This window comes from Oncorhynchus clarkii, chromosome 10 (genome assembly GCF_045791955.1).
Source record: "Oncorhynchus clarkii lewisi isolate Uvic-CL-2024 chromosome 10, UVic_Ocla_1.0, whole genome shotgun sequence".
NCBI lineage: Eukaryota > Metazoa > Chordata > Actinopteri > Salmoniformes > Salmonidae > Oncorhynchus > Oncorhynchus clarkii.
In genome coordinates, this window is record NC_092156.1 from 20,541,569 (window position 1) to 20,569,384 (window position 27,816).

The 27,816-nt window shown below is 44.5% G+C and overlaps 1 protein-coding gene across 1 annotated transcript; it reads left to right on the top strand.

The window, feature by feature from the left end:
• On the top strand, nucleotides 1-27,568 carry LOC139419464 (solute carrier family 8 member 2a). The gene is made up of 13 exons (XM_071169411.1): nucleotides 1-363; nucleotides 653-790; nucleotides 1,433-1,660; nucleotides 1,782-2,063; nucleotides 2,331-2,786; nucleotides 3,574-3,938; nucleotides 8,362-8,465; nucleotides 19,686-19,703; nucleotides 19,948-20,060; nucleotides 20,276-20,314; nucleotides 24,759-24,861; nucleotides 26,461-26,727; nucleotides 27,081-27,568. The coding sequence occupies exons 1-13, from the start codon at nucleotides 1-3 to the stop codon at nucleotides 27,455-27,457; spliced, it is 2,853 nt and encodes a 950-aa protein (XP_071025512.1). The 3' UTR covers nucleotides 27,458-27,568.
• Nucleotides 27,569-27,816: the final 248 nt, after the last annotated feature.

Genomic DNA, 27,816 nt, shown 5'->3' on the forward strand with positions numbered 1-27,816 from the left:
ATGGGACCCCACCCTGTGTATCCCCCACTCCCATCCTTCCTACTCCTCCTCTCCATCCTCCTCCTCCTGCCCCACCCGGCCACCTCTTCCTTCCATTCCAAGCCTCAGGTGGTGGAGCGGGCATCTGTATCAGGCACCCCAGCTTCCCCATCTGGTAACACCACAGGGGGCAAGCGGGCGTGCACAGACAAGGTTATGTGTAGACCTGGCATTGTGCTGCCTGTGTGGCTACCACTCAGCCCTCCACTGGCGGAGCAGACGGGGAGGGCGATAGTCTACTTTACCTGCCTCATGTACATGTTCCTGGGTGTGTCCATCATCGCCGACCGCTTCATGGCCTCCATCGAGGTCATCACCTCCCAGGTGACCAGTGACCACTTCTCTCTCTGTTTTGTCCTTCAGTCATTCTCATGCTGTGGTGATTCTGAAAACTTTCCCCAAAGTTCCCAGGTTTTTCAGAAATTTAGCAGGAATGATTCTGGGATTCTCAGACCGGGATTTCTGAAAAACCTGTGAACTTTGGTGAATGTTCTGGAACTTTTGAAATACTGTCCTCTAGCATCAGCTCATAGGCAATATCACTGAATTGTTGTATTGGTAAAACACTAGCTGCATGTTCCCCTAACTGTGATGTGTGTCCTTGTCTTTGTAGGAGAAAGAGGTGACTATCACCAAACCCAACGGGGAGACGTCAGTGACCACTGTGCGGATCTGGAACGAGACTGTGTCTAACCTCACGCTCATGGCCCTGGGCTCCTCTGCACCAGAGATCCTTCTCTCTGTCATCGAGGTATGCTGGTGACCTCACAAAACCTTCATCACTACACACCACCCCATAGTATATACAACACACTACCCCAGTGTCCCCACTCCCCATAAACCTAAAAAACCTATCAGATTAGGGCTGGGTAGGTCGTAACTTTCATCACTAACTAGGGTACGGGCAGGGCTCAGGTATCACAAATTGATCACTAACATTTTGAAGCTGAGCCATTTGCGCTTGCTCCCCTGCGCGGTACAGTCATATCTGAGTAAGATCATAACAGGATGTCAGAAGTGCTTCAACCTGCACGCAGGGAGCGAGTGACAGACAGAGAGGAGCGGCTAATGCATTTACTAATGGAGGAAGTTATTTCTGATCTTGGGTTTCGGACAGGGCCTTCAATTTCGCAGAAGCAATCGGCCTGGGTAGGGTAGGGCCTGAACGTTGCGAGTATGGGTAGGGCTCGGGCTTAAAATTCATGCCAGTGCAGGGCTCTACACACTACCCCTGAGTGTCCCCACAATCCATTTGTACTACATGCTACACCTGACGGACCCTTGATTTGCTTGAATTAGACTGGGTTCCCCATTGACAGATACCTTAATGGAGGTAGCGTAACCTTAGCTTATTTTGTTATTCAACTTGATTTCTTTGCTGTCTTGTTGGCAGGTGTGTGGTCACAACTTTGACGCGGGTGAGCTTGGACCGGGCACCATCGTGGGCAGCGCTGCCTTCAACATGTTTGTGATCATCGGAGTGTGTGTGTGGGTCATCCCCGACGGGGAGTCGCGAAAGATCAAACATCTGAGAGTATTCTTCATCACAGCCTTCTGGAGCATCTTCGCTTACATCTGGCTCTACCTCATCCTGGCTGTTATCTCCCCGGGAGTAGTGGAGGTCTGTATTATTTGCGTGTGTGTGTCTGTGTGTTTGTGTTTCAGCGGGGGTTTATAGACAGATTTTGAATGCATTTGTGTGTTTTTATATTATATAGAAATGTTGTGTGTTAATTCTGCAGGTGTGGGAGGCTCTGGTCACTCTGCTCTACTTCCCAGTGTGTGTGATCTTGGCTTGGATCGCCGACCGCCGCCTGCTCTTCTACAAGTACATGCACAAGCGTTACCGTGCCGACAAGCGGCATGGCATTGTTGTGGAAACGGAAGGTGACCTGGCGCCCAAGGGGATCGATGTAATCATGGACGCTAAGTTCTCGGATAGCAATTCCACTGCTGGAAACTCCTCTAGTGTCTGCACAGTCTCTGTTCAGACAGGCAAGGAGCTGGACCAGAACAGAGATGAGGTAGGCTGAGCCAGGAGATCAGGAAAGAGAACAGTCAGGACGAGTCAGAAGAGTTTAGCATTATAGGAGAGTGGAGTGGGCAGGGAGATGGTATTGGTCCTTTACGTGTCTTGGCCCTGGTGCTGTTCCTTTTTTTAAAACATTGTGTTAACGTTGTATTTCAAACATTGTGTTTACATTGCGGTATCATTTTGTTATCCTTGTTTAAGCCTGGTATTAACACATTAACATTAGTTAATATTGTGTTTACGTTGTGACCTAACCTAGGTGGTACGCATACTGAAGGACCTGAAGCAGAAGCACCCGGACAAAGACTTGGAGCAGCTTATCGAGATGGCCAACTACTCAGCTCTGGTGCAGCAAAGGAAGAGCCGCGCCTTTTACCGCATCCAAGCCACACGCATGATGATCGGTGCCGGCAACGTGCTCAAGAAGCATGCCGCAGAGCACACGAGACGCAAAGCCGCCGCAACGGAGTGTGGAGCCCTGGAGAAAGAGGACAGGGCCACGTGCACCCACCTGTCCTTTGAGCGTTCCCAGTACCAGTGCACAGAGAACTGTGGTACCCTGAGCCTAGCAGTGATCTGTGAGGGTGGCATGGGGCAGCACACCTTCTATGTGGACTACCACACGGAGAATGGCTCGGCAAATGCCGGGGCGGACTATGAGTTTAGCGAGGGGACGCTGGTGTTCAAACCAGGGGAGAGTCGGAAGGAGATTAAGGTTAGATGGAGAGGAGAGAGAAGGAAGGAGAGGGGAAAAAAGGGTGGGAAATTATGAGAGGAGGGAGGTGAATAGTCGCTGTTTACTGTAGTTTTGAGTAATACTTCGATCAACCAAACAATCAATCAACTAACTAATTGACTAGTATTTGTTTACTAGTCAATTTACTAGTTTACTAGTACAGTACTTGTCAGCAACTTGTCATGGTCTGCACCTCCAAAGAGCGAAAAGAGGCGACAGTGGCAAGGGAAAACTTGCTCTTGGATGGATTAGAGATTAGTTTCAATCATTTCAGATGATATTAGATTAAAGGCACAATGCAGCTGTTTTTACTTCAATATCAAATCATTTCTGGGTAACAATTAAGTACCTTACTGTGATTGTTCTCCATCAAAATGCTCTAAAAGGAACAAAAATAACTTCTTAATTAACAAGAGCAATTTCTCAAGGAAGAATTTTGCTAGGACTGTCTGGGAGTGGTCTGAGTGGGGGGGGGGAACTAGCTGTTATTGGCAGAAAGGTTTGGAACTCTCTTTCTTATTGGAGTGATGTCAACAGGCAGGCCAAAACTCCATCCCACCAAAACAGCATGAAATTTCCAACAGCTCTCACACTAAAAAGTGCATTATCATCATGTTCACAATTTCACAGTATTATTCCTACATGGAAATATATATAAAACCCAGGAAAGTCACATTTTTGACTGCACTGGGCATTTAAATAAGATTGTCTCAATGCATACAGTAATTCCCAACACAACTTTTTGTGTGTCCCCTGTCCTTTTTAGGTGGGCATCTTGGACGACGACGTCTTCGAGGAAGACGAGCACTTCTTTGTGCGGCTGCAGAATCTCCGTCTGGATGAGGGCGGCAACGAGGTTTCACTGGGAACGCCGCCCAAGGGCCGGCTGGTGGAGCCGTTAGTTGCCATGGTTACCATCCTGGACGACGACCACGCCGGCATCTTCACGTTCGGCGAGCGCGTGCTGCGAGTGAGCGAGAGCTCCGGTACGATGGTGGTGACGGTGGTGCGGAACTCTGGCTCGCGGGGCACCGTGATGTTGCCCTACCGCACTGAGGATGGCAGCGCCCGTGCCGGCGTGGACTACGAGGAGACCAAGGGCGAGCTTGAGTTCTCCAACGAACAGACGAGGTGAGGCCTGCTCTATGCCAACCCTAAAGTAGGGGGACGGTACCCAGCCGGAAAAACTGTTTGAAATGGCGTCATTACAACCAAATTACAACCTGTTGGTTGTAAACCGGTTGTAATTATATAATTTAATTTGGTTGTAAACTAATTGTAATCTGGTTGTAATTACATAATTTCAACCAGATGTCAATGCTAGGTCATCAACAGCCTATAGCCTGGCACATGAGGTTAGACCAGGGAAGGGTTACTCTGGATTTTGCTAGCCACAGTATACTGATTGCTGCTCTTTCCTTTTAACTGGTGTCTGATTCCACCTGGAAAACCAGCTGTATGCACTTAGTTACACAAACAAATCAATGATGTACAGACAGGAAGCTGAGAAACCCAGTAGACACTGAGGCTCCAAAACAAGATTGCCTAATGCCTACTCTCTCTGCTAAGGAATCAGATGGAAGGTTTGTTAGCAGCAGTGCTGTACAGATGAGAGTACAGAGTACAGATGAGGGTTGAGGTCTAGAGGGAACTGTCATACAGTTTAGTGTAAATGCATCGTTGTATGTTGGTAAATGTGTTTTTCCATCAGTTTGTGTCCACATATACTGAATGTTATACGTGTCCCTCCCATTAAGCAAATGGGATCAAAATTATATTCATGTACAGAATGTGTGTGTCTGTGTAGGTGTCCACATGTACTATGTAATATTGATGGAAATGTATCCTAAGGCTACAGTAACTGGGGTGATGGGGATTATTATGGGTTGTCACTGTGTCAGTCAGTGACTCCCATGTGGAGCAGCGTCCATTAGTTTATGATTGACAGCCTCTTGCTAATGTTAGCGGACAGATCCTTTCTTAAACGTTCAGACGATATAAGCTGTGGTTGCACATTGGACTAATTGTGCACTTACAGGTAGTACTCATACTGTAATGTGATGTCATTTCAGGTCACATATTGTAGTTATTACTGTAATGGTGCACTAACACCTCGACCTACAGTGGGGCAAAAAAGTATTTAGTCAGCCACCAATTGTGCAAGTTCTCCCACTTAAAAAGATGAGAGAGGCCTGTAATTTTCATCATAGGTACACTTCAACTATGACAGACAAAATGAGAAGAAAAATCCAGAAAATCACATTGTAGGATTTTTAATGAATTTATTTGCAAATGATGGTGGAAAATAAGTATTTGGTCAATAACAAAAGTTTATCTCAATACTTTGTTATATACCCTTTGTTGGCAATGACAGAGGTCAAACGTTTTCTGTAAGTCTTCACAAGGTTTTCACACACTGTTGCTGGTATTTTGGCCCATTCCTCCATGCAGATTTCCTCTAGAGCAGTGATGTTTTGGGGCTGTTGCTGTTGCACGGACTTTCAACCTCCAAAGATTTTCTATGCGGTTGAGATCTGGAGACTGGCTAGGCCACTCCAGGACCTTGAAATGCTTCTTACGAAGCCACTCCTTCGTTGCCCAGGCTGTGTGTTTGGGATCATTGTCATGCTGAAAGACCCAGCCACGTTTCATCTTCAATGCCCTTGCTGATGGTAGGCTTTGTTACTTTGGTCCCAGCTCTCTGCAGGTCATTCACTAGGTCCCCCCGTGTGGTTCTGGGATTTTTGCTCACCGTTCTTGTGATCATTTTGACCCCACGGGGTGAGATCTTGCATGGAGCCCCAGATCGAGGGAGATTATCAGTGGTCTTGTATGTCTTCCATTTCCTAATAATTGCTCCCACATTTGATTTCTTCAAACCAAGCTGCTTACCTATTGCAGATTCAGTCTTCCCAGCCTGGTGCAGGTCTACAATTTTGTTTCTGGTGTCCTTTGACAGCTCTTTGGTCTTGGCCATAGTGGAGTTTGGAGTGTGACTGTTTGAGGTTGTGGACAGGTGTCTTTTATACTGATAACAAGTTCAAACAGGTGCCATTAATACAGGTAACGAGTGGAGGACAGAGGAGCCTCTTAAAGAAGAAGTTACAGGTCTGTGAGAGACAGAAATCTTGCTTGTTTGTAGGTGACCAAATCAGTATTTTCCACCATAATTTGCAAATAAATTAATTAAAAATCCTACAATGTGATTTTCTGGATTTTTCTTCTCATTTTGTCTGTCATAGTTGAAGTGTGCCTATGATGAAAACTACAGGCCTCTCTCATCTTTTTAAGTGGGAGAACTTGCATAATTGGTGGCTGACTAAATACTTTTTTGCCCCACTGTACATCGTCAATGCGCAAAATGGTACGCAGCATCATCTGGATATGTGTGCAACAAAGTTCAACATTCACCGTCTGCTACCATTTCTGTCAAGCCGTCTATGCATACATTTTGATACATACGTTCGATAAATCCAAATGAATATACTTCTGGTGTACCAAAATGCAATGATGCTGTCGGTGTGATCGAGGAGTAAGTGGTAAGTGGTTTAAGGTTCTGTTTATCTGTTGTTTAGTTCATGTTTGTATTTCTGTGTGTGTACAGTACCGTGTGTGTTTGAGTGTTGTGTATGTGATGCACTGTGAATTATTTAGCCTCCGCTATGTGTTAAATTCTTTATTGCACCTCAGCTACTGATGTGATTTAAATGACAGGGTGTTTGTTAATGTTTCAGAGGGTAGGAAAGTATTGTTTGCTTGCTTCATGGGACGGGTGCGAGACCATTCCATCATGGTTGACAACTCCAGGAGTTCACCTTCCAGAGTTCAAAGAACCTTGGCGTGATCCTGGACAACACCCTGTCACTCTCCGCAAACATCAAAGCAGTAACTCGCTCCTGCAGGTTCATGCTCTACAACATCCGTAGAGTACGACCCTACCTAACACAGGAAGTAGCGCAGGTTCTAATTCAGGTCATCTCCCGTCTGGACTACTGCAACTCTCTGTTGGCTGGGTTCCCCGCTTGTGCAATCAAACCCCTGCAACTTGTCCAGAACGCTGCAACCCGCCTGGTGCTCAACATTCCCATGCTCTCCCATGTCAACCCGCTCCTTTGCACATTCCACTGGTTCCAGTCAAAGCCCGCGTCCACTACATGGTGCTTTCCTATGGAGCAGCAGAAATTAAACCCTTGCATTTCGTGAAGTAACAGTCGCACTTATTGAGAAACAATTGAAGAGTTTCATTCCAAAACGCTATATATCCATTTTCAGAATTGTTTGAAAATTAACTTTTATTTTTTAAAGAAATTTTGAAAGATATTTTTTTACCGTCTAATCATGGCATAGGGTTGTTCAATGACAGACATGTATTTGTTTAAAATCTGTTACTTGACGGTTTCATTTCAGAGACAAATAATCATGTTTTTTTAATGCTATATATCCACGTCACTCTGAGAAATAAGTAGTACTGCTGGGTTTTACACAGTTAACTGTTACAAATAACTACATTTGAAATAAAGAACTGTACAAATTACACATTTGTGACAAAAATAAATAAATAATAATTCAATACAGTTATGAGATCTGTATGTAAAACATTTACATTTGACATTTTTGTCAGGTGCTCTTATCCAGAGAGACTTACAGTTAGTGCGTTCATCAACCACAAATCACAGTCAAATGTACAGGATAGGAACGATTCCAGCTAAACAATGAATATACTGTCTAGTGTTTTGCAAAATAACACATCTAAACTCTATGTATAAAAACATGTGTCCCGTACGTGTGGAGAGACGGACCAAGACACAGCAGATGTTGAGTTCCACATATTTATTATAAAGTGAAACTTAGTTTATTGATTTATTTTTTTGTTAATGCTAACTTCGAAACGTGACTATGTGGTGCACATGCACAAAACACAAAGTAATATTCCACAAACACAGGTGGGAAAAATGCTACCTAAATATGATCCCCAATTAGAGACAATGATTACCAGCTGCCTCTAATTGGGAATCATACAAATCACCAACATAGAAAAATAAACTAGAACACCACATAGAAATAATGAACTAGAATACCCCCAGTCACGCCCTGACCTACTACACCATAGAGAAACAAGGGCTCTCTATGGTCAGGGCATGACAACATGAGGGTACCCATACACATTAAGTTACTCATAAGCAATAATTTCTGATGAAAAAACAAGTGAAAATGTGTGGATTATACGTGTTTTATAAGTACTCTTCAGTTGTACTTGCTATTACTGAGATGTGGTTGTCTCACCTAGCTATCTTAAGATGAATGCACTAGCTCTGTGTGTGTGTGTGTGTGTGTGTGTGTGTGTGTGTGTGTGTGTGTGTGTGTTATTCAACAAAATATTTATCTTAACATGTTTTCCTTTTATCCTCATCAAATGTGTTTAAAACGTCTACAAATATAACAATGTGTATTGATGACAACCCTCTTCTCTCTCTCCCTGTGTGAGTGTGGGTGTGTATATGTATGTATGTGTGTGTGTGGGGGGGTGGGTGCATGCTTGCATGTCTCTCCACAGTCAGACTCTACAGGTACGCATTGTAAATGTGGAGGAATATGAGAAGCAGGAAAACTTCTTCATTGTGCTGGATGAGCCCAAATGGCTAAAGCGAGGAATCTCAGGTCAGTGGGGTGTGTTGTGTGTGAAGGTTAGTGTTAGTTAATAAAAAATCTCAAAAGGTTTGTTCAACCTACTATCCACTGTTACACACAGCGAAAATTGCCATTTGGCACATATTGTGAGAAACCTTTTCCCACTACACTTGCAGTATCTCTAGAAGAGTTTTATAAGATAATATAAGATTAAAGGGATACTTCGGGATTTACAGAATCTACTTCCCCAGAATCAGATGAACTGTCTCTGCAGCCAATTTTCACAGAGATGGCCGCCTCGCTTCGCGTTGCTAGGAAACTATGCAGTATTTTGTTTTTTTACGTGTTATTTCTTACATTGGTACCCCAGGTAATCTTAGGTTTTATTACATACAGTCGGGAGGCACTACTTGATATAAGAGCAACGTGAACTCACCATCATTACGACCAGGAATACGACTTTCCCGAAGCGGATCCTCTGTTTTGCCCACCACCCAGGACAATGGATCGGATCCCAGCCGGCGAACCAAAACAACGACACCGTAAAAGGGGCAGACGAAGCGGTCTTCTGGTCAGGCTCCGGAGACGGGCACATTGCGCACCGCTCCCGAGCATACTACTCGCCAATGTCCAGTCTCTTGACAACAAGGTTGATGAAATCCGAGCAAGGGTAGCATTCCAGACAGACATTAGAGACATTTTTATGTAACGTTCTTTGCTTCACGGAAACATGGCTCACTCGAGACACGCTATCGGAGTCGGTACAGCCAGCTGGTTTCTTCACACATCGCGCCGACAGAAACAAGCATCTTTCTGGTAAGAAGAGGGGGGGGGGGTATGCCTTATGATTAACAAGACGTGGTGTGATCAAGTCCTTCTGTTCACCTGTCTTAGATTCCTCACAATCAAATGTCGACAGCAGGGTAGCCTAGTAGTTAGAGCGTTGGACTAGTAACCGGAAGGTTGCAAGTTCAAACCCCCGAGCTGACAAGGTACAAATCTGTCATTCTGCCCCTGAACAGGCAGTTAACCCATTGTTCCTAGGCCGTCATTGAAAATAAGAATTTGTTCTTAACTGACTTGCCTAGTTAAATAAAGGTAAAATAAAAAAATATTGATTGTGCTACCAGGGCTGGTAAAACCCTGCATCATTGTTATTCTAACTTCCGCGACGCATATAAGGCCCCGCCCTCCTTTTGGAAAAGCTGACCACCACAGCCTATAGACAGAAACTAAAACAGGAAGCTCCCGTGCTCAGGTCTGTTCAACGCTGGTCCGACCAATCTGATTCCACGCTTCAAGATTGCTTCGATCACGTGGATTGGGATAAATTCCGCATTGCGTCCATCAACAACATTGACGATACGCTGATTCGGTGAGCGAGTTTATTAGCAAGTGCACCGGCGATGTCGTACCCACAGCAACTATTAAAACATTCCTAAACCAGAAACCATGGATGGCAGCATTCGCGCGAAACTGAAAGCACAAACCACTGCTTTTAACCAGGGCAAGGTGACCGGAAACATGACCGAATACAAACAGTGTAGCTATTCCCTCCGCAAGACTAATCAAACAAGCTTTGCGTCAGTATAGAGACAAAGTAGTCGCAATTCAACGACTCAGACACAAGAGGTATGTGGCAGGGTCTACAGTCAATCACGGATTACAAAAAGAAAACCAGCCCCGTCGTGGACAAGGATGTCTTGCTCCCAGACAGACTAAACAACTGCTTTGCTCGCTTTGAGAACAATACAGTGCCACTGACACGGCCACTACCACAACCTGCGGACTCTCCTTCACTGCAGCCAACATGAGTAAAACATTTAAACGTGTTAACCCTCGCAAGGCTGCAGGACCAGACGGCATCCCCAGCCACGTCCTCAGAGCACGCACAGACCAGCTGGCTGGTGTTTACAGACATATTCAATCAATCCCTATCCCAGTCTGCTGTTCCCACATTCAAGAGGGCCACCATTGTTCCTGTTCCCAAGAAAGCTAAGGTAACTGAGCTAAACAACTACCACCCCGAAGCACTCACTTCTGTCATCATGAAGTGCTTTGAGAGACTAGTCAAGGACCATATCACCTCCACCCTACCTGACACCCTAGACCCACTCCAATTTGCTTACCGCCCCAATAGGTCCACAGACGACGCAATCACAACCACACTGCACACTGCCCTAACCCAACTGGACAAGAGGAATATCTATGTGAGAATGCTGTTCATCGACTACAGCTCGGCATTTAACACCATAGTACCCTCCAAACTCAACATCAAACTCGAGACCCTGGGTCTCGACCCCGTCCTGTGCAACTGGGTACTGGACTTCCTGGCGGGCCGCCCCCAGGTGGTGAGGGTAGGTAACAACATCTCCACCCCGCTGATCCGCAACACTGGGGATCTGAGTCCTCTCCTCTCTTTCTCCTGTACTCCTTGTTCATCCACGACTGCGTGGCCATGCATGCCTCCAACTCAATCATCAAGTTTGCAGACGACACTACAGTGGTAGGCTTGATTACCAACAACGACGAGACGGCCTCCAGGGAGGAGGTGAGGGCCCTCGGAGTGTGGTGTCAGGAAAATAACCTCACACTCAACGTCAACAAAACAAAGGAGATGATCATGGACTTCAGGAAACAGCAGAGGGAGCACCCCCCTATCCACATCAACGGGACAGTAGTGGAGAGGGTAGTAATTTTTAAGTTCCTCGGCGCACACATCACGGACAAACTGAATTGGTCCACCCACACAGACAGCGTGGTGAAGAAGACGCAGCAGCGCCTCTTCAACCTCAGGAGGCTGAAGAAATTCGGCTTGTCACCAAAAGCACTCACAAACGTATCACCGCCTGGTACGGCAACTGCTCCGCCCACAACCGTAAGGCTCTCCCGAGGGTAGTGAGGTCTGCACAACGCATCACCGGGTGCAAACTACCTGCTCTCCAGGACACCTACACCACCCGATATCACAGGAAAGCCATAAAGATCATCAAGGACAACAACCACCTGAGCCACTGCCTGTTCACCCCGCTATCATCCAGAAGGCGAGGTCAGTACAGGTGCATCAAAGCAGGGACCGAGAGACTGAAAAATAGCTTCTATCTCAAGGCCATCAGACTTTTTTACATTTTTAAATTTTACCCCTTTTTCTCCCCAATTTCGTGGTATCCAATTGTTAGTAGCTACTATCTTGTCTCATCGCTACAACTCCTGTACGGGCTCGGGAGAGACGAAGGTTGAAAGTAATGCGTCCTCCGATACACTACACAACCCAACCAAGCGCACTGCTTCTTAACACAGTGCGCATCCAACCTGGAAGCTAGCCTCACCAATGTGTCGGAGGAAACACTGTGCACCTGGCAACCTTGGTTAGCATGCACTGCGCCCGGCCCGCCACAGGAGTCGCTGGTGCGCGATTAGACAAGGATATCCCTCCTGGCCAAGCCCTTCCTAACCCGGACGACGCTATGCCAATTGTGCGTCGCCCCACGGACCTCCCGGTTACGACAGAGCCTGGGCGCGAACCCAGAGTCTCTGGTGGCACAGCCCTTAACCACTGCGCCACCCGGGAGGCCCGGCCATCAGACTTTTAAACAGCCACCACTAACATTGAGTGGCTGCTGCCAACATACTGACTCAACTCCAGCCACTTTAATAATGGAAAAATTGATGTAAAAAATGTATCCCTAGCCACTTTAAACAATGCCACTTAATATAATGTTTACATACCCTACATTACTCATCTCATATGTATATACTGTACTCGATATCATCTACTGCATCTTGCCTATGCCGTTCTGTACTGTCACTCATTCATATATCTTTAAGTATAAGGTAGTTTGTATAAGGTAGTTGTTGTGAAATTGTTAGGTTAGATTACTCGTTGGTTATTACTGCATTGTCGGAACTAGAAGCACAAGCATTTCGCTACACTTGCATTAACATCTGCTAACCATGTGTATGTGACAAATAAGATTTGATTTGGTAGTTTGGTGAGCCAATGCTAACTAACATGCTAGCACTTACCCTAGATGTCCAGTCATTGCGCTAATGCTAGTTACATTAGCAACTTCCATCAAACTGCATGCAGAGACATACAAATGGTATCCATGAGTTCATCGGACTTTGGGGAGGTAGATAAAGAGCTTCATTGCCAAAATCCTGAAGTATCCCTTTAATTGTATTGTCCCTCGGGGAAAATCATCCTGAAACAACACTGCGCATTTTCTTGCAACGCGATCTACGTCGGCCCTGCCAAACATTTCCCATATTAAGGAGACCACCCCGGGGTGTAGCCTCCACTCCTGAGAGAGAGGATCCCACCTGGATAAAAGATCTGCACTGTAGTTGAGTCAACCGGGGACATGCTTCAACTGAAGCGAGAACATGTGCTCACTGCTCCCCAGCAGTAGGGAGTGAGCCAAGATTAGAGTCTCCCAGTGTCCATGAGAACAAGTACAAACTTCAGCCCCCAACGTCCAGGGGCTGAGCAAGCTCTACCACTATAGGACAGTTTAGTTGGCGCAATGTAAGACAGTCTCGTTTTCCAATTGTTTGTTTTAGTAGTGTGAATTGTTCCTGATCACACCGAGGTGAAGAGCTGAATAATTGAAGGAATGAAGCCGAGCCTCATGCTTATCACCTGTGGAAGGCAGGACTTCCAGCGAGGCACGGATTTCATGGGCCTTATCACGTGTGATTGCATATCCTTCATTCAAAGTTGTGAGAGTGCAACTCCCCCATAGTATGTTGTAGCAAAGTTGACTGACTGAAAGGGAACTCAATGTGCCAAGGAGGAGGTGGTGTGGGAATCAGAAAAAAAGGAACAGAATAGATTAAAATTGAATTGAGGAATGGAGGATATTTATTTGAAAGGAGGGAATTAAAGAAGAGCTGAACTTCAAAAACAACTTAGCTGATTGAAAACGGCCTATATATCATCGGTACTAGTCGTAAAAAATTGTAGTAGTTGCAAAATGGACTACGGGTAAGTGGTAGAACTTTGGTCATTGCGTAATATTTTCCATAACCAATCTTCCAAAATGTAGGGAATCTAGGGTACACAACAGCTTTCCCACAACAGCTTTCCTTTTTTGGGGTTTAGATTTCAATCCTGCCCACATGCTCATGGTTGGCAGTGCCAAAATAATCAGTGATTCGGAGCTCAGCAGCAAGCGACCCGATCTCACTGCAGACTCAACCTAAAGTACAGCTGCATGCTATCCAATCGTAGCAGTAGAAACAAACCTATAGCCCGCCCTTTTCTTTATTGACACCAATTGAGGCATTAGCGCACAGTGTCTCTGGACTAAAAACGAGACATACATCATCGCCAATGTTATGTTGACAGAACGAGACTTGTTCATCATAAACAGCTTGGGTTTTTCCAACTCAAGCATTTTCACATTTTTGAGTTAATGTTAGCATCACAAACACAACTGTTATCAAAGATACTACTCTTCTCCTTCTATTGTATCATTTTTATTGTATAAATGTTTTTATTTCACCTTTATTTAACCAGGTAGGCCAGTTGAGAACAAGTTCTCATTTACAACTGCGAACTGGCCAAGATAAAGTAAAGCAGTGCAACAAAAAACAACACAGAGTTACACGTGGGATAAACAAATGTACAGTCAATAACACAATAGAAACATTATATACAGTGTGTGCAAATGGCGTAAGGAGGTAAGGCAATAAATAGGCCATAGTAACAAAGTAATTACAATTTAGAAAATTAAGACTGGAGTGATAGATGTGCAGATGATGATGCAAGTAGAAATCCTGGTGTGCAAGAGAGCAAAAAAAAGTCAATAAAAACAACATGGGGATGAGGTAGGTAGTTGAATGGACTATTTACAGATGGGCTGTGTACAGCTGCAGCGATCGGTAAGCTGCTCAGATAGCTGATGCTTAAAGTTAGTGAGGGAGATATAAGTCTCCAACTTCAGCTATTTTTGCAATTTGTTCCATCATTGGCAGCAGAGAACTGGAAGGAAAGACGGCCAAAGTAGGTGTTGGCTTTGGGGATGACCAGTGAGATATACCTGCTGGAGCGAGTGCTATGGGTGGGTGTTGTTATGGTGACCAGTGAGCTGAGATAAGGTGGAGCTTTACCTAGCAAAGACTTATAGATGATCTGGAGCCAGTGGGTCTGGCGCCGAATATGTAGTGAGGGCCAGCTGATGAGAGCATACAAGTCGCAGTGGTGGTTGGTATATGGGCTTTGGTGACAAAACAGATGGCACTGTGATAGACTGCATCCAGTTTGCTGAGTAGAGTGTTGGAGGCTATTTTGTAGATGACATTTCCGAAGTCGAGGATCGGCAGGATAGTCAGTTTTACGAGGGTATGTTTGGCAGCGTGAGTGAAGGACGGTTTGTTGCGAAATAGGAAGCCGATTCTAGATTTAATTTTGGATTGGAGATGCTTAACATGAGTCTGAAAGGAGAGTTTACAGTCTAGCCAGACACCTAGGTAGTTGTCCACATATTCTAAGTCAGAACCGTCCAGAGTAGTGATGCTAGTCGGGCAGGTGGGTACAGGCAGCTATCGGTTGAAAAGCATGCATTTAGTTTGACTAGAGTTTAAGAGCAGTTGGAGGCCACGGAAGGAGTGTTGTATGGCATTGAAGCTTGTTTGGAGGTGTGTTGTATACAGAATGGTGTCGTCTGCGTAGAGGTGGATCAAGGAAGCACCCGCAGCAAGAGCGACATCATTGATGTATACATAGAAAAGAGTAGGCCCGAGAATTAAACCCTGTGGTACCCCCATAGAGACTGCCAGAGGTCCGGACAACAGGCCCTTCAATTTGACACACTGAACTCTATCTGAGAAGTAGTTGGTGAACCAGGCGAGGCAGTCATCTCAGAAACCAAGGCTGTTGAGTCTGCCAATAAGAATGTGGTGATTGACAGATTCAAAAGCCTTGGCCAGGTCGATGAAGACGGCTGCACAGTACTGTCTTTTATCGATGGCAGTTGTGATATCGTTTAGTACCTTGAGCGTGGCTGACGTGCACTCCGGATTGCACAGCGGAGAAGGTACAGTGGGATTCGAAATGGTCAGTGATCTGTTTGTTAACTTGGCTGTTTGTTAACTTGGCTATAATGGCATTTGCAATAATTGGATGTGCATTCTGCCACCTACTGTGCAGGTAAATATTAAGGATCCCTAAAAGGAAAAAATAATATACAAAACTAACAACGAACAAAATAATTACTAAACAAAATCAACGCTTTTCTGTAAACCCCCCCCCCCCCCCCCCCCAATTCTAATCAGGTACACAAGCTCAGAAGACTCCTGTGAGGGCGGGAACATTTCCCAGTGACAATAGTCCAGTCTTTGAGCCCCAAAATCATATTGGCTGCAGATGTAATGATATCCAGTAATGATATCCAGCTTCTTGGACTTCTTAGACACTTATGCTGTACAATTAATTACTGTGGCTATAAATGCCACAAAATCCACCTTCTTCACAAGGAATGTATCAGGATCACTCGATTGACTTAAAACACTAGCAACTGGTTGTAATGCATCTTCAACACTGTTGCCTCTTGCCCCTGGGACTGTCTTCAACGCCTCCACATAGATCTGCTGCACAGCCATGATCCTTGACACCTCCTTCACCCTAACAGGGCACTTAAGGAAGTCTGGAGTATGATCCCCACCACAGTTGCAACAATTTCCATTCACATATTCTTCAATACCATACTTCTCCCTTCTACAAACATGTGACCATATAATACCTACATGTTTCAAGCAGACCTCCCTGTGCCCTAGAAAGTGAAGGTAACCTGCCTAAATGATTACCGCCCCATAGCATTCACGTCGGTAGCCATGATGAGATTTGAAAGGCTGGTCATGGCTCACATCAACACCATTATCCCAGAAAACCTAGACCCATTCCAATTCGCATACCACCCCAACAGATCCACAGATGACACAATCTCAATGGCCTTCCACACTGCCCTTTCTCACCTGGACAAAAGGAACACCTATGTGAGAATGCTGTTTATTGACTACAGCTCAGCGTTCAACACCATAGTGCCCATAAAGATTATCACTAAGCTAAGGACCCTTGGACTAAACATCTCTTTCTGCAACTGGATCCTGGACTTCCTGACAGGCCGCCCACAGGTGGTAAGGCTAGGCAACAACACATGTGCCACGCTGATCCTCAACCCGTGGGCCCCTCAGGTGTGCGTGCTTAGCCCCCTCCTGTACTCCCTGTTCACCCACAACTGCGTGGCCAAGCACGACTCCAACGCCATCATTAAGTTTGCTGACGACACAACGGTGGTAGGCCTGATCATCGACAATGATAAGACACCCTATAGGGAGGTCAGAGACCTGGCAGTGTGGTGCCAAGCGAACAACCTTTCCGTGTGCAAGACAAAGGAGATGATCGTGGAATGCAGGAAAAGGAGGTCCGAACATGCCCCCATTCACATCGACGGGGCTGTAGTGGAGTGGGTTAAGTTTCAAGTCCCTTGGTGTCCACATCACCAACAAACTATCATGGTCCAAACACACCAAGAAAGTTTTGAAGAGGGCACGACAACGCCTTTTCCCCCTCAGGAGACTGAAAAGATTTGGCATGGGTCCCCACATCCTCAAAAAGTTCTAAAGCTGCACCATTGAGAGCATCCTGACCGGTTGCATCACCGCCTGGTATGGCAACTGCTCGGCATCTGACCGCAAGACGCTACAGAAGGTAGTGTGTAAACCACTGGGGCCAAGCTTCCTGCCATCCATGACCTATATACTAGGTGGTGTCAGAGGAAGGCACAAAAAATTGTCAAAGACTCCAGTCATGCAAGTCATAAACTGTTCTCTCTGCTACCGCACGGCAAGCGGTACCGGAGCGCCAAGACTAGGTCCAAAAGGCTCCTTAACAGCTTCTACCCCCAAGCCATAAGACTGCTGAACAATTCATTTGCATTATTTGCATTGGCCCCCCCCCCCCTTTGTTTTTACACTGCTGCAACTTGCTGTTTATTATCTATGCATAGTCACTTTACCTCTACCTACATATACAAATTACCTCAACTAACCTGGACCCCCACACATTGACTCGGTTTTATTGTCACATTTTATCTTGTACAATTCCCACACTATAATGGTTTGGGCACAAGTGCTCTCACAGCTTACCTTACATATCCAAGCTTCACATATTCAGGTAGAGTCTCCTCAAAGAACAATAATAATGATAGTCTTTTCTTCTTCCTTCCATTTACCATACGGATCAGGTGAAATGCACTGACCACTCCTAGGATTTTCTGACTATATCCAACGAGACTCCAGCTATAACTCCTTTGGCAGGCGCCCTGCTCCGAAGATCAATAGATGTTACTTCTGACGTGGACAATTTTGCCAGATCCAGTGCAGCTTCTTCTGTTCTTCATCGACACAATAAACCAAAACAAGGCCGCTTCGAGTCACCTTGATTGAATGCACCTTTCCCACTGCTTTCTTCACAGTCCTCAATATTGCAAATGGATTTCCCAAATTAATCTCCTTGTCCAAAAAACGCAGTCCAATAAGAAATGCATTATTGGACCGGTCCTTGTCTTCTACTACAACTTGCTTGGTTTGTTCCATTCTTTTGATTTCACTATTTTTGACTCATTGTTACACACTTCACTTGCCACACTTTCAGATTTAAACACATTCAAAGATACTTCTCTAGAGATGAGGACATTTTAACACTCGGAGCTTGGGATTCTTGACCAATTACGTTCACGTTTTCATGCTGCGTCACGCAGTTGGTACAGTGGCTGTTTGGGATATCACACCCACATCAAACCACACCCCCAAAACGAATGGCTTCTTGCATTTTTTGTGAGAAGGCTAAAATACTAGGCCTAATCAATGAGTTCAGCCCCTCTTTGAAGGCAGAATGTAGTGAGGCTGGGAGATGTGCCAAAGATTTTTAACTACACTGACAAGATAATGGACTTGCCTTGGGAATCGTTGTCCATGTAGTCGGAGAAAAGGCTGGAACTCTTAACCAATAAGATGCCAGAGAGATTTGTCACTAGGCAGAACAAGACCTGAAATAAAGTTGTTTTCCTCAAATTCGTTGTGATTGTTATATCTAGCTGAGCTGTAGAACACACGTTTGCACGGTTTCACCTTGTAAATCACTCCGACGTTTAATGTACATACTACCTCAATTGGGCCGACCAACCAGTGCTCCTGCACATTGGCTAACCGGGCTACCTGCATTGTGTCCCGCCACCCACCACCCGCCAATCCCTCTTTTACGCTACTGCTACTCTCTGTTCATCATATATGCATAGTCACTTTAACCATATCTACATGTACATTCTACCTCAATCAGCCTGACTAACCGGTGTCTGTATGTAGCCTCGCTACTTTTATAGCCTCACTACTGCATATAGCCTGTATTTTTACTGTTGATTTATTTATTTACTTACCTATTGTTCACCTAATACCTTTTTTGCACTATTGGTTAGAGCCTGTAATGAAGCATTTCCCTGTAAGGTCTACACCTGTTGTATTCGGTACACGTGACAAATAAACTTTGATTTGATTTGACATGTGCCACTCATTCTGATAATCCATTCATATATAAAGCAGCACACTGTCGTGCACCATAACAACAGCACAGTACGACGTACAGTGCATAACAGTGATGTCAAGCTTGTCCACTCATACAGGACCTTCGTAACAATGTAAACATTATGCACCTCCTAGTCGATCAAATAGGCCTCACATAGTGAATTAGCTTTCATTTTTTTATGTTAATCGAACTCGATGGACCCTCTCCCATTGAAAAAGCACTTCCACATTTTTTTTCACATGGATTAAAGTCACGCCTATACCTCTTTGGATGAGCTCACTATTGCATTTAGTAGAGGATGGAGACGCAGGAATATTTAAATTTGATGTCGGTTAATTTGTACTGATTCTTTCCTAACTGCATGGTTACTTTCAGAATGCACATTGTGATCTGATGAATCTGTCATTAATTTATTGTTTGTACATTGTCCCAAGTATAATGTTTCTCAGTTGATCAATTCCTTGCATGTGTACTGTGTACTGTCACTTCTGTCTTTTGTCGACTGCTGCTATTTTGACAAGGTCTCGCTTGCAAAATACATTTGATTTCAATGAGACTAACGTGAATAAATAAAGGTTCAATGCAAAAATCACTTTAGCTTGAATAGCATTATAAGTAATCACATCTCAAAATCACGCATTTATTTTTTTCTCTTCCTATTGCAGCTCTGCTGCTCAACCAGGGTAAGATCTAATAAGTTTTGCACACAATTGAAAGGTCCACTGTGATTTTTACAGACGCTTTTGAACATTAAAATGATATATACCCATTGATTATTTTACAACATCGCTTATTAATGCATCATGAGCTTAGTTCACCTGTCTAACCCCATCATTACTACAAAATATGTATTTGTTTAACTCCATTTATATTAGTCCCATCATGTATTGTAGTAAGAGAACATTCCCCTTTCCTCTCCCCCTTTAGGGAACCCTACTCCAGAAGAGGAGGACGCCAGACGTATCTCAGAGATGGGGAAGCCCATTCTAGGGGAGCACAGCAGGCTAGAGGTCATCATAGAGGAGTCCTACGAGTTTAAGGTGTGTGTGTGTGTGTGTGTGTGTGTGTGTGTGTGTGTGTGTGTGTGTGTGTGTGTGTGTGTGTGTGTGTGTGTGTGTGTGTGTGTGTGTGTGTGTGTGTGTGTGTGTGTGTGTGTGTGTGTGTGTGTCATATACAGTGTGTGCGTGCGTGTCTGTATGTGTGTTGTGTTATGTTTGATTAACCCCTCTCACTGTGGCACCCTCTCACCCAACAGATCCGACAGGGAATGACTCCAAATGGGATACTAGACCCGGTATTGTAGCAACTAGCATGCAGTGTGCTCTGGGATTAATTTGACAGGACTGAGGTGTCTCTTAACTGAGAACCTCTAGAACTGGAGGATCTCTACTTCAATTTACACATTCTCATCTTTCAGAATAGAACAGAGCTGTTGCTCAACCTAGTTTTGCCCCCCACCAGCCATTACACATTTGGTCTATTCAACCACCAGAACACCTGATTCAACTTCTTAAGGGCTTGGTAATTAGATTACTAATTGAATCAGGTGAGCTAGTTCTAAAAATGTATTTTAAACTAATGTGGAATCGCTGGGGTAATCTCTCGGGGGGATGTCCGAGGACCAGGTCGGGAAACACTGGAATAGATACAGTATATTGTGATGTTGATAGAATGTATATCAAAGCCAATAAACCTTTTCACACAAACTGTCCTGTAAGTGACAAGACAGGAAATGTATGTAATGTAATTGAAAAATAGGGGTAGGATTGTAGAGAATCGAAGGACTGTGAATGTAATAAGAAACCTTAGGTGCTGGTTTGAGCCCGGTAGCAAACACTACAGAATGTCCGGTCAGAACAAGGATGAGGCGGATATAGGAGTTTAATGGAGGATATCCACACTCACACACACAAATGACACATCTGACCACTCATGGTTCAGACAACTGAGAATCATGTCCAGTGTTAACTGACATTAACTACAGTGGGGCAAAAAAGTATTTAGTCAGCCACCAATTGTGCAAGTTCTCCCACTTAAAAAAGATGAGAGAGGCCTGTCATTTTCATCATAGGTACACTTCAACTATGACATACAAAATGAGGGAAAAAAATCCAGAAAATCACATTGTAGGATTTTTTTATGAATTTATTTGCAAATTATGGTGGAAAATATGTATTTGGTCAATAACAAAAGTTTATCTCAATACTTTGTTATATACCCTTTGTTGGCAATGACAGAGGTCAAACGTTTTCTGTAAGTCTTCACAAGGTTTTCACACACTGTTGCTGGTATTTTGGCCCATTCCTCCATGCAGATCTCCTCTAGAGCAGTGATGTTTTGGGGCTTTTGCTGGGCAACACGGACTTTCAACTCCCTCCAAAGATTTTCTATGGGGTTGAGATCTGGAGACTGGCTAGGCCACTCCAGGACCTTGAAATGCTTCTTACGAAGCCACTCCTTCGTTGCCCGGGCGGTGTGTTTGGGATCATTGTCATGCTGAAAGACCCAGCCACGTTTCATCTTCAATGCCCTTGCTGATGGAAGGAAGTTTTCACTCAAAATCTCACGATACATGGCCCCATTCATTCTTTCCTTTACACGGATCAGTCATCCTGGTCCCTTTGCAGATAAACAGCCCCAAAGCATAATGTTTCCACCCCCATGCTTCACAGTAGATATGGTGTTCTTTGGATGCAACTCAGCATTCTTTGTCCTCCAAACACGACGAGTTGAGTTTTTACCAAAAAGTTATATTTTGGTTTCATCTGACCATATGACATTCTCCCAATCTTCTTCTGGATCATCCAAATGCTTTCTAGTAAACTTCAGACGGGCCTGGACATGTACTGGCTTAAGCAGGGGGACACATCTGGCACTACAGGATTTGAGTCCCTGGTGGCGTAGTGTGTTACTGATGGTAGGCTTTGTTACTTTGGTCCCAGCTCTCTGCAGGTCATTCACTAGGTCCCCCCGTGTGGTTCTGGGATTTTTGCTCACCGTTCTTGTGATCATTTTGACCCCACGGGGTGAGATCTTGCGTGGAGCCCCAGATCGAGGGAGATTATCAGTGGTCTTGTATGTCTTCCATTTCCTAATAATTGCTCCAACAGTTGATTTCTTCAAACCAAGCTGCTTACTTATTGCAGATTCAGTCTTCCCAGCCTGGTGCAGGTCTACAATTTTGTTTCTGGTGTCCTTTGACAGCTCTTTGGTCTTGGCCATAGTGGAGTTTGGAGTGTGACTGTTTGAGGTTGTAGACAGGTGTCTTTTATACTGATAACAAGTTCAAACAGGTGCCATTAATACAGGTAACGAGTGGAGGACAGAGGAGCCTCTTAAAGAAGAAGTTACAGGTCTGTGAGAGCCAGAAATCTTGCTTGTTTGTAGGTGACCAAATACTTATTTTCCACCATAATTTGCAAATAAATTCATAAAAAAATCTTCTCATTTTGTCTGTCATAGTTGAAGTGTACCTATGATGAAAATTACAGGCCTCTCTCATCTTGCACAATTGGTGGCTGACTAAATACTTTTTTGCCCCACTGTATGTGGTCCTGAAAGGAAAGAGGAGAAAGAAATAATATCACATATGGCATCATTTAGTAACCAAAAAAGTGTTAAACAAATCAAAATATATTTTAGATTTTAGATTCTTTAAAGTAGCTACCCTTTGCCTCGATGACAGCTTTGCACACTCATTCCCTCAACCAGCTTCACCTGGAATGCTTTTCAAACAGTCTTGAAGGATTTCCCACATATGCTGAGTACTTGTTGGCTGCTTTTCCTTCACTCTGCGGTCCAACTCATCCCAAACCATCTCAATTGGGTTGACGTCAGGTGATTGTGGAGGTCAAATCATCTGATTCATTCTCCATCACTCTATTTATTGGTCAAATAGCCCGTACACAGCGTGGATGTGTGTTAGGTCATTGTCCTGTTGAAAAACAAATGATAGTCCCACTATGCGCCAACCAGATGGGATGGCGTATCGCTGCAGAATGCTGTGGTAGCCATGCTGGTTAAGTGTGCGTTGAATTCTCAGTAAATTACTGGCAGTGTCATCAGCAAAGCATCCCCATACCATCACAACTCCTCCTCCATGCTTCACGGTGGGAACCACACATGCAGAGATCATCCGTTCACCTACTCTGCGTCTCACAAAGACACGGCGGTTGGAACCAAAAATCTCAAATTTGGACTCATCAGACCAAAGGACAGAATTCCACCGGTCTAATGTCCATTGCTCATGTTTCTTGGCCCAAGCAAGTCTCTTCTTATTGGTGTCCTTTAGTAAATGTTTCCTTGCAGCAATTCGACCATGAAGGCCTGATTCACCCAGTCTCCTCTGAACAGTTGGTGTTGTGTCTGTTACTTGAACTCTGTGAAGGATTTATTTAGGCTTATCCTCTGTTGCAGAGGTAACTCTGGGTCTCTGGGTCTTCCTTTCCTGTGGCGGTCATGAGAGCCAGTTTCATCATAGCGCTTGATGGTTTTTGTGTGTGCACTTGAAGAAACTTTCAAAGTTTTTGAAATTTTACGCATTGACTGACATTCATGTCTTAAAGTAATGATGAACTGTAATTTCTCTTTGCTTATTTGAGCTGTTTTTGCCATAACATGAACTTGGTCTTAGCCCTATTTGGTAAATCTTCTCTATACCACCCCTACCGTGTCACAACAAAACTGATTGGCTCAAACGCATTATGAAAGGAAAGAAATTCCACAAATAAACTTTTAACAAGGTAAACCTGTTAATTGAAATGCATTCCAGGTGACTACCTCATTAAATTGGTTGAGAGAATGCCAAGAGTGTGCAAAGCTGTCATCAAGGCAATTATATTATATAAAAATATATTTAGATTTGTTTAACACTTTTTTGGTTACTACATGATTCCATATGTCCTATTTAATCATGTTGATGTCTTCACTATTATTCAACAATGTAGAAATGGCAAAAATAAAGAAAAACCTTTGAATGAGTAGGTGTGTCTAAACTTTTGACTGGTACTGTATATAGAATAGAAAATAGCTTAGCACAATAAATGAGTAATGCTAATAAATGCTAATCACTAACAGTTATGCTGAAATGCTCATGCATTCCAATACAAAATGCTAATGGTAGTGCCAACGCGAGCGGGAGCTCGAGCTAGCTAACAACCTCAATACACAGTAATTGTACACAATAAACCACTAAACTTAGCTCCACATAATATGACACAGATCTCAAGGCACTTATGTTTAGATGCACACACAATTAAACATCAGACATACAGGGATTCAGTCCACAGCAGGAAAAGTTCAGAAAGTGGTAAAACTGTGGATGTGCTCATCAGGATGGGGATAGCATGTTTCTGACCACACAGAGTGCTGGGGTCATAGACTAACTGAAACTGAAGTCCTGGGAATCAAGGCCAGTGATAGGCTGAAGGAGATGTGGTGATAATTATTTGGACTGACCTTGACCAATAAGACACTAACAAAAGTGGGGGTCCTCTGAATGGGAGACTAAGCTGCCGAAGTAATGGCTAGAATCAGCTGACTGAAGCTGGCCGTTTTAACAGTAATGATACTTCTCTTCTACCCTCATGTCTATCCTGACTTCAGTTTGATAAGAACAGAAGTCATGAGACAGAATGTGTGTGACATTTTATGTGTTTGCGCTTCAGAGCATGCCGTGTCAGCTTTTGTTGTTGAATACTTGCCCACTCTCATTGCTAATCTTTTTTGTGTTTTGATAGAGCACCGTGGACAAACTCTTGAAGGACACCAATCTGGCTGTGGTGATTGGAACTCATTCCTGGAGAGAACAGTTCATTGAGGCAGTCACAGTCAGTTCAGGAGGTCAGACATAACCTGAGTTATGTCATGTAAATAATTCACAAATATGTAATGATACATACAGTGCATTCGGAAAGTATTCAGACCGCTTGACTTTTTCCACAATTTGTTACGTTACAGCCTTATTCTAAAATGGATTAAAAAACAACTTTTATTAATCAATCTACACACAATACCCCATAATGACAAAGCGAAAACAGAAATACCTTATTTACGTAAGTATCCAGGCCCTTCGCTATGAGACTCGAAATTGAGCTCAGGTACATCTTGTTTCCATTGATCATCCTTGAGATGCTTCTACAACTTGATTGGAGTCCACCTGTGGTCAATTAAATTGATTGGACATGATTTGGAAAAGCACATACCTGTCTATGTAAGGTCCCACAGTTGATATTGCATGTCAGAGCAAAAACCAAGCCATGAGGTCGAAGGAATTATCCAGCCTCCATCATTCTTAAATGGAAGACGTGTAGAACCACCAAGACTCTTCCTAGAGCTGGCCGCCCGGCCAAACTGAGCAATCAGGGGAGAAGGACCTTGGTCAGGGAGATGACCAAGAACCCAATGGTCACTCTGACAGAGATCCAGAGTTCCTCTGTGGCGATGGGAGAACCTTCCAGAAGGACAACCTTCTCTGCAGCACTCCACCAATCAGGCCTTTATGGTAGAGTGGCCAGACAGAAGTGACTCCTCAGTAAAGGAACATGACAGCCCACTTGGAGTTGGCCAAAAGGCACCTAAAGGACTCTCAGACCATGAGAAACTAGATTCTCTGGTCTGATGAAAACAAGATTGAACTCTTGGGCCTGAATGCCAAGCGTCACATCTGTAGAAAACCTGGCACCATCCCTACGGTGAAGCATGGTGGTCTGGGAGACTAGTCTGGATTAAGGGAAATATGAACGGAGCAACGTACAGAGAGATCCTTGATGAAAACCTGCTACAACGCAGGAGTGGCTTCGGGACCGGTCTATGAATGTTCTTGAGTGGCCCAGCCAGAGCCCAGACTTAAATCTGATCGAACATCTCTGGAGAGACCTGAAAATAGCTGTGCAGCGGGGCTCCCCATCCTACCTGTCCAAGCTTGAGAGGATCTGCAGAAAACAATGGGATAAAGTCCCCAAATAAAGGTGTGCCAAGCTTGTAGCGTCATGTACCCAAGAAGACTCCAGGCTGTAATGGCGGCCAAAGGTGCTTCAACAAAGTACTGGGTAAAGGGTCTGAATACTTATGTAAATATGATATTTCGGGGTTTTTTTGTAATAAATTTACAAAAATTTCTAAAAACCTGTTTTTGATTTGTCATTGTGTGTCATTGTATTGTGTGTAGATTGAGGGATTAAAAAGAAAACTTTTTTTTTACAATAAGCCAGTAACGCAACAAAATGTGGAAAAATCAAGGGATCTGAATACTTACCGAATGCCCTGTACATATATATTGTGTATATTTTACAGTATATTGTGTGTGTGTGTGCATGCGTGTTTGTTTGTCTGTATGGTTTGTATCATGGTTTGGTCTTTTCTCCAGCAAATGTATGCTATCGATAAATGCTCATCGATAACACTGTTTTTCACTGTCCTCTACCTGCCTCATTTTGCCAGGTGACGAGGAAGAGGGAGTGGAGCGGCGAATGCCCAACTGCTTCGACTACTTCATGCACATTGTGACAGTTTTCTGGAAGATTCTGTTTGCCTGCGTGCCACCTACCGAGTACTGGAATGGCTGGGCCTGCTTTGTGGTGTCCATCATTGTCATTGGCTTACTAACCACCGTCATCGGGGACCTGGCCTCCCACTTCGGCTGCACCGTGGGCCTCAAAGACAGTGTCACTGCTGTGGTGTTTGTGGCTCTGGGCACCTCCATCCCTGGTGAGTGTGTGTGTGTGTTGGACGTGTGTGTGTGTGTGTGTGTGTGTGTGTGTGTGTGTGTGTGTGTGTGTGTGTGTGTGTGTGTGTGTGTGTGTGTGTGTGTGTGTGTGTGTGTGTGTGTGTGTGTGTGTGTGTGTGTGTGTGTGTGTGTGTGTGTGTGTGTGTGTGTGTGACTGAGTGTCTGCTTTAAGTTACTTTATCTTCAATCCAAGCTAGCTATTTACCCTAAACCTAGCTCTTGAACCAACTATATCCCAAAACCATACCTCCCAACCTCTAATTAAACATCTCCCAGCCTTAGTGATACTAATCCTAACCTTATTCTAAACTCTAACCCAAATCTCTTTCCATAGACACCTTTGCCAGTAAAGTCGCTGCCACCCAGGACCAGTATGCCGACGCGTCGGTGGGCAACGTGACGGGTAGCAATGCAGTCAACGTTTTCTTGGGCATCGGGGTGGCGTGGTCCATCGCTGCCATCTACTGGGAGACCAAAGGTCAAACTTTCCGCGTGGACCCCGGCTCACTGGCCTTCTCGGTCACGCTCTTCACCATCTTCGCCTTCATCAACATGGGGGTGCTGATGCTCCGCCGCCGGCCATCTGTAGGGGGAGAGCTGGGGGGGCCCAAAGTCACCAAGGTGCTCACCACCCTATTCTTCTTTGGCCTCTGGTTCATCTACATCCTCTTTTCCAGCCTGGAGGCCTACTGCCATGTAAAGGGCTTCTGAGGGAGCACAGGGCTAGATAGGTAGATGGGTAGATTGAGAAACTCACACATGCACACAGACACACACACATGCGCATACATGCTTGCACGCACACATACACACACATATACATACACATCATCATCATTGCCACTGCAACGACACATCTTCGACATCTAGCAGAAGATCCACTACCAGGAGTAATGATGCAAATGTCTATTTTCTGTACTCACTGCTCACAGAGAGAATGTCAGACACTCTCTCTCTCTCTCTCTCTCTCTCTCTCTCACATACACACACACACACACACACACAAACACACACACACACACACAAAATGTAGGGTGTAGAAGAAAATGTAGAAGGAAAAGCTGGTTATT

Bases quoted from the DNA above. Each gene is read 5' to 3' on its own strand.
- LOC139419464 (XM_071169411.1), top strand. From the start codon at position 1: ATGGGACCCCACCCTGTGTATCCCCCACTCCCATCCTTCCTACTCCTC. The intron at 2,064-2,330 runs GTAGGCTGAGCC...GACCTAACCTAG, and splicing joins TGGACCAGAACAGAGATGAG to GTGGTACGCATACTGAAGGA. The intron at 20,061-20,275 runs GTGTGTGTGTGT...CTCACCCAACAG, and splicing joins AGGAGTCCTACGAGTTTAAG to ATCCGACAGGGAATGACTCC.